The sequence below is a fragment of the Cyprinodon tularosa genome, unplaced genomic scaffold (assembly GCF_016077235.1).
Source record: "Cyprinodon tularosa strain WSP-4 unplaced genomic scaffold, ASM1607723v1 ctg1960, whole genome shotgun sequence".
NCBI classification, from domain to species: domain Eukaryota; kingdom Metazoa; phylum Chordata; class Actinopteri; order Cyprinodontiformes; family Cyprinodontidae; genus Cyprinodon; species Cyprinodon tularosa.
This window is the reverse complement of record NW_024038716.1, coordinates 2943-16006: the sequence shown is the minus strand read 5'-3', so window position 1 is coordinate 16006 and position 13064 is coordinate 2943. Positions and strand designations below refer to the sequence as shown.

General features: G+C 42.3%; 1 protein-coding gene across 1 annotated transcript; it reads right to left on the bottom strand.

Annotated features, from left to right (window-relative positions):
* Positions 1-4791: 4791 nt before the first annotated feature.
* Positions 4792-12302, bottom strand: LOC119782654 (kinetochore protein Spc24-like; the record flags this gene model as incomplete). The annotated part of the gene is made up of 4 exons (XM_038283695.1): positions 4792-4908; positions 11693-11797; positions 11884-12028; positions 12199-12302. Coding segments are annotated over 4 exons (445 nt in total), but the record flags the coding sequence as incomplete, so codon positions are not given.
* Positions 12303-13064: the final 762 nt, after the last annotated feature.

Below are 13064 nucleotides of genomic sequence, written 5' to 3'. Positions count from 1 at the left end.
ATCCTTTAATGGGCTCCAACACCAATATTTTCCCTTCAGGTGAAATGTTGTCCCTTGTTAAATGCAGTGATGGGGAGTAACAGCGTTACTTACGCCGTTACCTTGTTTTAGTAACGAGTAATCTAACTAATTACTTTGACTGTAACTATAATGCAGTTACCATTGCAGACAGCCCGTTACTGCACGTTACTCACGTCGCACAATTAATCTTTTTTTCATGATAGGACTCGTGCGCGCCTTGTCATGAGAGAGGGGAGGATGAGATTGGCTGTTACGGGTGTTAACGTACAGCACACACAGAGAGAGGGAGAGTGAGGAGGGCTCCAGCAGCAAAACAGCGTTTTCCAGATGGAAATACTGGTGTTACGTAGAGCTGCGTTTCCCCATCAGATACGGTTTCCCCTGCATCTCCGCACAGCGCAGGCGGCACGATTCACCGCACAAGCGACAGGAAACACGCATGCTCACTAAAGGTGTGTAACAGCCGCCCTGTGCTCGGGCCACAGGGGAACTACGGAGAGCGTGAAGGATCAAATGTTAGCCGAAAGGGAGAAATCGGGAGGGATAGATAGATACTCTGCCTTTTCAACCTACTAGATAGATAGATAGATAGATAGATAGATAGATAGATAGATAGATAGATAGATAGATAGATAGATAGATAGATAGATAGATAGATAGATAGATAGATAGATACACTATATTGCCAAAAGTATTTGCTCACCTGCCTTGACTCACATATGAGCTTAAGTGACATCCCGTTCCTAATCCATAGGGTTCAATATGACGTCGGTCCACCCTTTGCAGCTAGAACAGCTTCAACTCTTCTGGGAAGGCTGTCCACAAGGTTTAGGAGTGTGTTTATGGGAATTTTTGACCATTCTTCCAGAAGCGCATTTGTGAGGTCGCACACTGATGTTGGACGAGAAGGCCTGGCTCTCAGTCTCCGCTCTAATTCATCCCAAAGGTGTTCTATCGGGTTGAGGTCAGGACTCTGTGCAGGCCAGTCAAGTTCATCCACACCAGACTCTGTCATCCATGTCTTTATGGACCTTGCTTTGTGCACTGGTGCACAGTCATGTTGGAAGAGGAAGGGGCCAGCTCCAAACTGTTCCCACAAAGTTGGGAGCATGGAATTGTCCAAAATGTCTTGGTATGCTGAAGCATTCAGAGTTCCTTTCACTGGAACTAAGGGGCCAAGCCCAGCTCCTGAAAAACAACCCCACACCATAATCCCCCCTCCACCAAACTTTACACTTGGCACAATGCAGTCAGACAAGTACCGTTCTCCTGGCAACCGCCAAACCCAGACCCGTCCATCAGATTGCCAGATGGAGAAGCGCGATTCGTCACTCCAGAGAACGCGTCTCCACTGCTCTAGAGTCCAGTGGCGGCGTGCTTTACACCACCGCATCCGACGCTTTGCATTGCACTTGGTGATGTATGGCTTGGATGCAGCTGCTCGACCATGGAAACCCATTCCATGAAGCTCTCTGCGCACTGTTCTATAGCTAATCTGAAGGCCACATGAAGTTTGGAGGTCTGTAGTGATTGACTCTGCAGAAAGTTGGCGACCTCTTCGCACTATGCGCGTCAGCATCCGCTGACCCCGCTCCGTCAGTTTACGTGGCCTACCACTTCGTGGCTGAGTTGCTGTCGTTCCCAAACACTTCCATTTTCTTATAATACAGCTGACAGTTGACTGTGGAATATTTAGGAGCGAGGAAATTTCACGACTGGATTTGTTGCACAGGTGGCATCCTATCACAGTTCCACGCTGGAATTCACTGAGCTCCTGAGAGCGACCCATTCTTTCACAAATGTTTGTAAAAACAGTCTGCATGCCTAGGTGCTTGAATTTATACACCTGTGGCCATGGAAGTGATTGGAACACCTGATTCCAATAATTTGGATGGGTGAGCAAATACTTTTGGCAATATAGTGTAGATAGATAGATAGATAGATAGATAGATAGATAGATAGATAGATAGATAGATAGATAGATAGATAGATAGATAGATAGATAGATAGATAGATAGATAGATAGATGATAGATAGATAGATAGATAGATAGATAGATAGATAGATAGATAGATAGATAGATAGATAGATAGATAGATAGATAGATAGATAGATAGATGTTGCAGTATCTATAACAACCCAAACACACAGGATTTCAGAATTAGACATCCCCAGTTATTAATTTCAAACACTTACAGATCAGAACGTCCTGTTAAAAAACTTCACACCCATGAGTAGAGGTAATGCAGCCTGATGATATTTACACCGCATCAGATAGCGTTCCCCCCATGTTAAGCAGGAGGAACGCTATCTGCCGGGGTTTATAGCCTAGACATAGCATCTCATCACTATGAATCTGTCTATATTTTTGCTCCATTTAGTTGATTTTCCCTCCCACATAAAAGGACATTCGCTGGATTTGATTTGCTGCTCTGGTTTAATCCCCTCTAACTGTTCTGCTGATGATGTCCATATTTCAGATCACTTTCTTCTGTCCTTCAACGTTTCCCTGTCTCTCTCCATAATCAAGCCTGTCTGCCAGATTTCCTTCCGCAATATTAAGAACATAAACACAGACATTTTATCCTCCCACATTGACAATATCCCAATCCCTGCTCTTTCCTCTCTGACCACCATGTCACCCACTACAATTCTGGACTTTCCAATATTCTCAATTCCCTTGCCCCTCTCAAAACCCGCTCTGTGTCCTTTTCCCGCTCTGCGCCTTGGTTTACTCCTGAGCTCCGCCTCATGTATTCTAGTTAGACCTGTAATTCTTTGATAACCTTCTTTAATGAGAAAATCTGCTCCATTCACCAGCAATTACATATGACCGCCTTGCCTCCCCCTTCCCCTCCGCCCCTCCCCCGTAGCCAGTCATTCTCCTCCTTCCTACTGCCCACTTCTACTGAAATTTCTGACCTCATTCGAAAATCCAAGTCCTCTACCTGTTCTCTTGACCCCCTCCCCCACAGCTCTGGTCAAAACCTGTCTTCCTCCCTCCCCTCCTTCATTACTTCCATTATTCATTGCTCACTCTCTTCTGGTATTGTTCCTTCACTTTTCAAAACTGCATCTGTCTCCCCGATTCTGAAAAAACCTGGTTCTGATCCCTCTGACTTTCCTAATCTTCGTCCCATTTCTAATCTTCCCTTTATCTCTAAAATACTTGAAAAAATAGTGTCTGCTCAACTCCACACCATTCTTACCCTCAACAGTCTTTACGAGCCTTTCCAGTCTGGTTTTCGCCCCTCTCATAGCACTGAAACCTCCCCAATAAAAATCGCAAACGATCTCCTTATAGCTGCTGACTCTGGACTCCTCTCCATCCTCATCTTCTCGATCTCAGTGCGGCCTTTGATACCATTTCTCATCCCATTCCCCTCAATAGATTATCCTCTCTTGGCATCTCTCACACCCCTCTTGACTGGTTCCGCTCATATCTCTCCGACCGCACTCAGTTTATTCAGCTCAAATCTTTCACATCGCACCCTTCCCCTGTCACTTCTGGTGTTCCTCAAGGCTCAGTTCTTCCCCCCTCCTCTTTATCACCTACCTCCTTCCCCTTGGCAGTATTTTTCAGAAATTCAACATTCATTTTCACTATTATACGGGTGACACGCAGCTTTATTTATCCAGCAAACCCACTTCCTCACTCCCCCCCCTTGTCCCTTACTAACTGCCTACTTGAAATTAAAGACTGGTTCACCTCAAACTTCCTTAAACTAAACAGCGATAAAACAGAACTCCTCCTCGTTGCCACTAAATCCCCCCCTATCCAAAATCAAAAGTTTCTCACTACCCATTGACAACTCCTTGGTCTCCCCCTCCCCTCAGGTCAAGAGTCTGGGTGTCATCCTCAACTCCTCCCTCTCCTTTCAGTCTCACATAAACAAAATTACCAGGTCTGCATACTTCCACCTTCGCAACATTAACCGTCTCCGTTCCTCCCTCACCACTCATACTGCCTCTGTCCTTATCCACAGTCTCATCACCTCCTGTCTTGATTATTGTAATTCTCTTCTTTTCGCCTCCCACATAAATCTCTCCATAAACTCCAACTTCTTCAGAACTCAGCTGCTCGTGTCATCACCAGAACCCCCTCCTTCCATCATATTTCCCCTGTCCTTCACCAACTCCATTGGCTCCCAGATCAATTCAGAATTCAATTTAAAATCCTTCTCTATACTTTCAAATCCATCCATAACCTTGCTCCTCCATATCTGTCAGACCTCCTTCACATTGCCACCTCCTCCCGCTCCCTTAGATCCTCCTCCTCCATCCACCTCACTGTACCCCCAGCTCGACTTGTCAACATGGGGAGCAGAGCCTTTAGCCGCTCGCTTATCTGTGAATACACGGCTCTTTTCCCGATCCATAATTGTTTTTATCTTCCTGTATCTGTATTTTGTATTTTCATATTTCTTTTTATTTATCTTTTGTATTTTCTGTAAAGTGACCTTGAGTGTCAAGAAAGGCACTGTTAAATAAAATGTATTATTATTATAAATTGTCTGCCTGCTATTTTTGCATCTTTGTTTCTGGGGCGTCACAGATAATAAATAAATACTATTATTCTTAGCTAGAAAAGAGGATGTGTGTTAGACTCCTGACCACACAGGTTTGCTTTTCTGAAAACTGAAGAGATATTTGTGGTCGCATTCACTAAGAAATGGAAACTTGAATCAAAAAGCTCGTCATAACAGAAACAAATATTTATTTCTTTTTAATCAGCCTGGATATCTTTAGGAATTGTTTTTAAGTCCTGAAGAAGATCCGGTCATAACGGAGTCTGTTCAAAGCTTCTTACCTCCTTTCAAAATGTTGGGCGGGGTGTCATATTCCCACTTGATCTTGGTTATTAGGTGATACAGCTGAGCCACGTATCTGAAAAGGAAACATTTGCTGTTCAAATATAAAACTGAAAATACTGAATTTAAAATCTGAAAACCCAAAGTTCAGTCAAACATGGCTGCTGTGTTTTTTAACTGCTTCACCTTTCGTGCTTCCTAATATAAAACCAGACACAGACTGCTTCTGTAAGAGAAACCATGAGGGCTAAATATAAATGTTTACTAAACTTCTCAGCAAGAGGAAAAATGTCACATTGTCCTCCCACTGCTGATTTATAGTGAGTAGGGCTGCAACTAATGATTATTTTAAAAATCTATGAATCGGACGATTATTTTTTCGATTAATCAATGAATCGGACAAAAAATATTATTTATATAAACCTCTTTATTCCAAAATAAACATTTTAGACAGAACAAACAAGCACACAAGTACAGGTTGCTCATTAACTGTCCTGGTGCAATATGAAAAATAAATGTTTGTGTTAAAACTACGCAAACTTACATGAGAAATGTAGCTGTACATCCACAAAATATAGGCTACTTTGTTTCATAAAGCGCAAAAAAGACATTTTTGTTTTTAAAAGCCCCTAAGGGGTTCAAACAATAGCCCCCCCACCCCCACCCCCCATTTCAACAAATGAGGTTTTTTTTACTAGAAGAGTTCTGCCTTTTAAGACAGGAAAGTATAGCAGTTAAAGTTGCTACTTGAGAAAATACTGAACCATAGAGATAAAAATAGCCCTGTGATTCAAATTATAAATTGTATTTGGAATAAAAATGAGAGAACTAGGGGTGTTAAAAAACACATCCTCCAAAGACAGATATTTACATGGGAATGTGGCATATAATTAATTGACATATAGCTGATCTTGCTGGATTTTATTCTGCTTTACTTCCAGAAATTGCAGGATCTTCTTTATCTTTACCAGAAGATTTAAACTTTAAAAGCCTTGCCCTCATAATTTGCAAGTTAATTTATTTATAAAGAAAATATAAACGCTGCTTAAGCTAATTCAAATGAAATTAAAAGTAAAATAAGAAGCCAACCTTATCACTGGCTGTAACCTACTAACAAGGTAAGGAAAGCATCAGATGAGCTACCTGAGAAACCAACGGTACATTTCCCCACTTTAAAACGAAACAAACATGGTGGTTCACCCTGCTGATCAGCTCTCTTCACTGCCTTTGAAGGCTCCATCGTGTTTCCTTTTCAGGTGCTGCATCATAACAGTGGTGCTTCCGTGCCATGTTCATTTACAAAAGTTGCATCTTACGACTTTTTTTTTCCGACTTTTTAACGCTTTAATCCCGGCGCATGCGCGCTTCATTTGCAGTCTGGACGCTGAGGGTAAACATCCTGCGGCTCTGACTGAAGCGCTGAGAGGGACTCCTGCGGGAGAACGGGCTTGGGATGGGGGAGGCGCCCCACGGCAGCAGCTGCCGCTGGAGGACAGGAGTAGGAACGATACGTGCTTTCACGTAAGAGTCTCCAAAAGCCGCCAGTGACACCGTAAAAAGTCGCCAGATTTGTCGCTAGTCGCCTTTTTGAAAAATAGTTGGCAACACTGCACCTGCGGCGCTGGCTCGCTCTGCCGTTTTTTTTTTTTCTTCCCCCGTTTCAGTCAAGTGGCAGTGATACTATGGCGGCGGATGACGCATTAATCGCGCGACACAACTAATCGATGATGAAATTTGTTGCCAATGCTTTTAAAAATCGATTTTTATTGATTTTATCGATTCGTTGTTGTAGCCCTAATAGTGAGCAAAATAAGTTTTTGAACACCCTGCTATTTTGCAAGTTCTCCCCCTTAGAAATCCTGGGGGGTTCTGGAATTGTCATCATAGGTGCGTGTCCACTGTGAGAGACTAGGGCTCCGTTCACACTGCAGGCCTTGATGCACAATTCCGATCTTGCCGCTTCTTCATAGCAAGACCCAGAATAGTGACCTTTGTCGGGTATTAATGGCGTTCAGGTCGGATGAATGCGACCTGGCCGTTCACACACAGGTCGCTTTGAAAAGCTCAGATTCATATCGGATTCAGGACCACATAGCCAAGTGGCCTGGGTCGCATTGGAAAAAATCGGATCTGAGTTGTTCAGACTGTCAAGATCAGATACAGGTCGCATATGGGCCAAAAGAACCGGATTTGGGTCACTTTGTAACGTAGCTATAATCTAAATAAAATATCCAGAAATCACAATGTGTATTCTTTAAACTATTTATTTGTATGATGCAGCTGCAAATAAGTATCTGAACAACCGTCTATCAGCTCAAATTCTGACCCTTAAAGACCTGTTAGTCTGCCCTCAAATTGTTCACCTCCACTCCAGTTATTATCCTAAATTAGATGCACCTGTTTGAGGTCGTTAGCCACATAAAGACACCTGTTCACTCCATACAATCAGTAAGAATCCAACTGCTAAAATGAGCTGCTAATGAGCCTGCCTCTAGCACGGCTGGTCCAAACATCACACGTCAGTGTGAGGGAGCTGCTGACCTCTTTTAGGATCTCCTTTACCTTCAAACACAAACGCAGGAAGGGGTCCATGGTGCTTCTCTTCTTCGGACTGCGTGCATTTAATTTAAAATATGTTTTGTCAGGCAGTCTGGCATAACGCTCAAGCTCTTTTTAGTAGCAAAAATGCGCTTATAAAATGCACAATTTATGTCATTAAAACTGCATTGGCTTGAATGTTACTTGTATCTTACCGAGGCGAGTCAAACTCCGTTTCGTTCAACTCCCCGACTTGCTTTCTCTTTAAATGTTTGTGCATCACCGAGGTACTGCCATGATACGCAAGGTCTGCTTTGCAAACCTTGCAAGTAATCTTTTTATTCGCCGTATCCAGGCTAAAATGCTCCCAAACTTTAGAAGTCTTGGTACGCGTACCTGATATTGATGCCGCCATATTTGTATGTTACCGCTCAGAGACAGAGACACTACTGCGCATGAGCGACTCGGCAGGGATCATAATCAAGTGAGATGCCTCACTCTGTTGGAAAAACGAGTCTGGCGACAATATTCGACAATGGAATTCATTGTTGACAATTTCTATCATCGATTTTTGTCGACAACGTCGACTAATCGTTGCAGCCCTAACTAAGACGTCATGGTTTGAAATCAATCATGGCACTGCAGGTACCCCTCCTTAAACCAGCACATGTAAAGGCCCACCTTAAGTTTGCCAATGACCATTTGGATGATCCAGAGGAGTCATGGGAGAAAGTCATGTGGTCAGATGAGACCAAAATCAAACTTTTTGGTCATAATTTCACTAACCGTGTTTGGAGGAAGAAGAGTGATGAGTACTAGAGACTGACATTTTTTCGGGAATCCCACGGGTCACGGGATTCCCATGGGATGGGAGTCAGTATTAGTAACGATCACGTGATTGAGACGGTACAGGATTAAACATTAACGGGAGCAGACGGGAGGGGGAGCAAACCAATAATAACAAAAAAAAAACTAGGATCGATGCCAAAAAATAAAATAAAATAGAAAGGAAAAAAAATCCAGTACTGGCGCGGCGCCGCCATTTTGTAGTTTTTTTCCTTGAAGCCTACACTATAATGCGAGTCAAAAAAACTACACGACCCAAAAACAAACAGTGCTTCCGCTCTGAGTTTTTCACCCGCGCTCAAAAAAAAAAAAAAAAAAAAACAAGAATGGGAGTGAAGCAGGAGCGGGAGTCATTCTGAATGGGAGCGGGATGGGAGTGGGAGGAATTTCACCAGGAGTGGGACGGGACAGGATTTAGATTTCTACTCTGGCCCGGGATCGGGACGGGACACCATTTTTTTCTGTGGGAGTGGGACGGGACAGGAGTGAAAATCCACTCCCGTGTCAGTCTCTAATGAGTACCATCCCAAGAACACCATCCCTACTGTGAAGCATGGGGGAGGCAGCATCATGCTTTGGGGATGTTTTTCTGCACATGGGACAGGGCGACTGCACTGCATTAAGGAAAGGATGACTGGGGCCATGTATTGAGAGATTTTGAGGAACAACCTCCTTCCCTCAGTCAGAGCATTGAAGATGGGTGGAGGCTGGGTCTTCCAACATGACAATCAACCAAAGCACAGAGCCAGGATAACCAAGGAGTGGATCTGGGAGAAGCATATCAGGGTTCTGGCATGGCCTAGCCAGTCCCCGGACCTAAACCCAATAGACAGGGGTTGACGTTAAGGATTTCGGGCAAGTGGCTTTCACATTTCATTTGCCCAGAAACAATTTTTACTTGCCCAGTATAATGTTTGATAATATAGTTCCTAATATTCATTTTTGTATATATATCAATGAAACATGTTTGTTTTTTAAATGTTTTTTGTAATTCAGTATTTTTTAAGTTTCCAGGTTCCTGGTGTGTATCGGCATGCGTCAGATAATGAACTCAAGCCTACATTACCGTGTTAACATGCTTTTCAATCCTTCCTGCACATTCTTTTCAAACTAAACTTTGCTTTAAACTGTTGTGTGCTTGGAAAATATAAATTGTAATGTTAAAAATCTAAAAAAAGAAACTTGACAGGTTAAAAACTTAAGACAAGGCTTTTGGTTGTTTTCTTCTAATGTAGGTGATTTTTGAGTGATTATGCAAATAAAATGATACAGAAACACAGGTACAATAGCGCTTTCTAGCTTGTTTGTCGTTTTGGTAACTACATCAAAATTACCGCTATGTGGACAAAAATCACGCCATCTGGCGGAAAATCACCAGGCTTTTTCAAATTACGCGACAATGTGTACAAAACAACAAAAATGGCGCCGGCAACGCTTCTGGGTCGTTTTCATCGAACATTGGTGATTTTAAAGTAATTTTGAGTGATAAATAATTTTTTTTTTTGCGATCATCGCACTTGCCCCGTGGGCAAATGCAATGAAATTTGTACTCTCCCAACAATAAAAACTACTTGCCGCGGGAGATCGGGCGATGGCTAACATCGAGCCCTGATAGAGAATGTGCTCAAACTCTGTCTCTCAGCAACAGCCCAGAAACCTGACTGATCTAGAGAAGATCTGTGTGGAGGAGTGGGCCAAAATCCCTCCTGCAGTGTGTGCAAAGCTGGGGAAAAACTACAGGAAACATTTGACCTCTGGAATTGCAATCAAAGGCTACTGTACCAAAATAAACAATGATTTTCTCAGGTGTTTGAATACTTATTTGCAGCTACATCATACAAATAAATACCGTAAATTCCGGACTATAAGCCGCTACTTTTTTCCCGCTGTTTGAACACTGCGGCCTATAATACAGTGCGGCTAATAAATTTTTTTTCTTTTTTCATGGCGCGAAAAACAGACCAATAAAATTGATGGATATTCAGAGAGGTCAAATGAAATTGTGTGATACATAATTCTCACTTTCACTGTTATTTGCAGTCTTCTAAATCAGTCATTCATACTGACCCTCAACATGGATACTCGAAGAAAAGCATACAAAACCACGGGTCACGAGAGGACGCACTTCACCTGTGTTCTGAGCTGCACAGCATCCGGACTAAAGCTTCCACCCATGGTGATTTTTAAGCGGCTGACAATGCCAAAGGAAAAAATCCCAAAAGAAATCATGGTGAAAGTTAATAAGAAAGGCTGGATGGAAGAAAGCCTAATGAAGGAATGGCTTACGGAGTGCTATGGCAAGCGTCCGGGGGGATTTTTTCATCAAAAAAAAGCACTGCTCGAAATGGACAGCATGAGGGCCCATATTACAGATTCTGTAAAAGCTGCCATCAAGAGGACAAACTCAATTGCAGCTGTGATTCCTGGGGGCACCACCAAGTATTTGCAACCACTGGACATCAGTGTGAACCGTGCATTTAAAGTGGCACTGCGCAGTAAGTGGGAGACGTGGATGACCAGTGGCGAGAAATCCTTCACCAAAACTGGCCGCATGCGAAGGGCATCTTTCACCGATGTCTGCCAGTGGGTTCTCAATGCGTGGAGCCGTGTAAAAACATCCAGCATCACCGGCGGGTTTCGGAAGGCTGGGCTGCTGCGGGATGAAGAGGACCGCGAGTGCTCAAGTGAGAGTGACAAGGATGAGACTGAAGTCAGCGACAGCATCCTGAAGCTGTGCCATTCAGACACAGAGGAAGAGGACTTTGAGGGTTTTAGTGCGCAGGAGGAAGAAGAAAATGATTCATGACTTTTCCTGGTCGGCTGCAATGTTCTGTTCAATGCGTTGTTCAATTAAAAGTCCCGGCACATGCAGCGTTATTTGCGTGTTACCGACACATGTGTTTTAAAATGTGTTACAGGTAGTAAAAAAAACAAAAAAACATTCATAATAGCCTATGTACCGTATTTGTTTTTTTATCATACGGATTAAATCAAACATTAAAAAATGCTCACATGTAATATCTTTATTTGTAAATATCTCATACAATGTGGGAAACCTGCGGCTTAAAATCCGGTGCGGCTTATAAAAGTAAAAAATTGATTTTCTTTCTAAAATTAGAGCATGCGGCTTGTAATCAGGTGCGCTTTATAGTCCGGAATTTACGGTAGTTAAAAAAATAATAAATTGTGATTTCTGGATTTTTTTTTTTAGATTATGTCTCTCATAATGGACATGCACCTAAGATGACAATTTCAGTTCCCTACATGATTGAATAGGAGAATTTGCATTTCAGTTTAAATACTTATTTCTCTCACTGTATGTGCTACTTTTTAATCAGTTCTTCACATAAAAACTCATTAAAATACGATTTGTCTTAATGTGACCAAAGATTTTAGAAATATGTTAAAGATATATGAATACTTTTAAAAAGAATTAGAATGTGTATTTTTCTGAAGCTTTCTGGCTTTTCACTCACACAGCTGATGGGATAATCTCAGTGGTGTCTTCATCCACCTCATTTTGAAGAGCCTCAAGTTCCTTCTCTGAGCTCCTCAAACTCTCCAGCTCTGACTGCAGAAACCTGGAGGACTGTTAAGGAAACCAACGTGGAACAGCACCAATAAACAGTACAGTAAACAGCCAACACACCCACACAAGAAAGGATACTGCAATTCTGAGTCTGTGATCTGACTTTTTGCCATGCACTGCTGCAGCTGCTCCTCCACATTCTCCAGCTCCTTCTTCCTGTGCTTCTTCTGCTCCTCCAAGTCCAGCAGCCTCTGACCCACATTCTCCTCCATCTCTGCGACGCCTGCTTAGAAAGGACAGTGATTGATGCTTGGAATGACAACAGCCACTTTCTCAAATGAAATGACTCATACTGAATGCCATCAGGGAAAGGGACGACCACAATGATTTATGCATATAGCCTCAAAGTAGCACAAATACCTCAAAGGAACAACTAAAGATGGGATTTCTTGCCTTCTAGAATCTGTGTCATGACCTTCTGTTTTTCCAGTATTGTATCAAACAGCGCCGGGAGTTGGCCTTTCAGTTTCTCTTTATTACGCCTTAATATTAGCTGCCTGTTGCGTGTCAGAACTGATGTTTTCCACAATAGTTTATCTAATTAAGACAGTTCCTCTGTGCGGATATACAGTTATAATCTTCATTCTGTACGTGGCAAAGATTTGGAAATGGAATGAAAGCGGCGTCCTTCAGCTAAGAACAAAGTGTAATATTTTGATAAGGCTGGAGCCATGGATGTCTCCTCATCTGCAAACTTGTATGATGTAATGATATGATGATGTGGCAGACTGGAGATGAATAAAATGCCTTTTTAACTGTTAACCTGGGCCACTGCCTGAGAGGTGAGCAGCTGCCTTCTGTAACTCTAAGCAATTTCTCTGATCTGAGTAAGATTACAATTTCTATCAGAATCTGTTGTCATGTCTCCTGGTTATTTAATACATATAAGTTCTGAAGTGTTATTTAAAGAGCTTGTCCCGAGTGATCTCTTTTCAGGGAAAAGAACCGGAGAGATAGAGCTTCAAGGTGAATACACAGAGCCTATCTTTAACAGAATAGAAAATCCCTTTATTGTCCCACAATAGGGAAATTCTGGTGTTTACAGCAGCAAATATTATGGAAAAAATGGTCCCACAATGTGGACCTGAAAAATGTATAAGAATGACATAATAGTGAAGAATAAAAAAATAAATAATGTACTGTAAAGTGTAAACTATATAAATACTGTTCCCCTGGAGAATAAATAACCAATAAACAGTTATGGACATTTTTACATTAATGGATATTTTTAAATGACAGCAGTATGTTATTTAACCGAC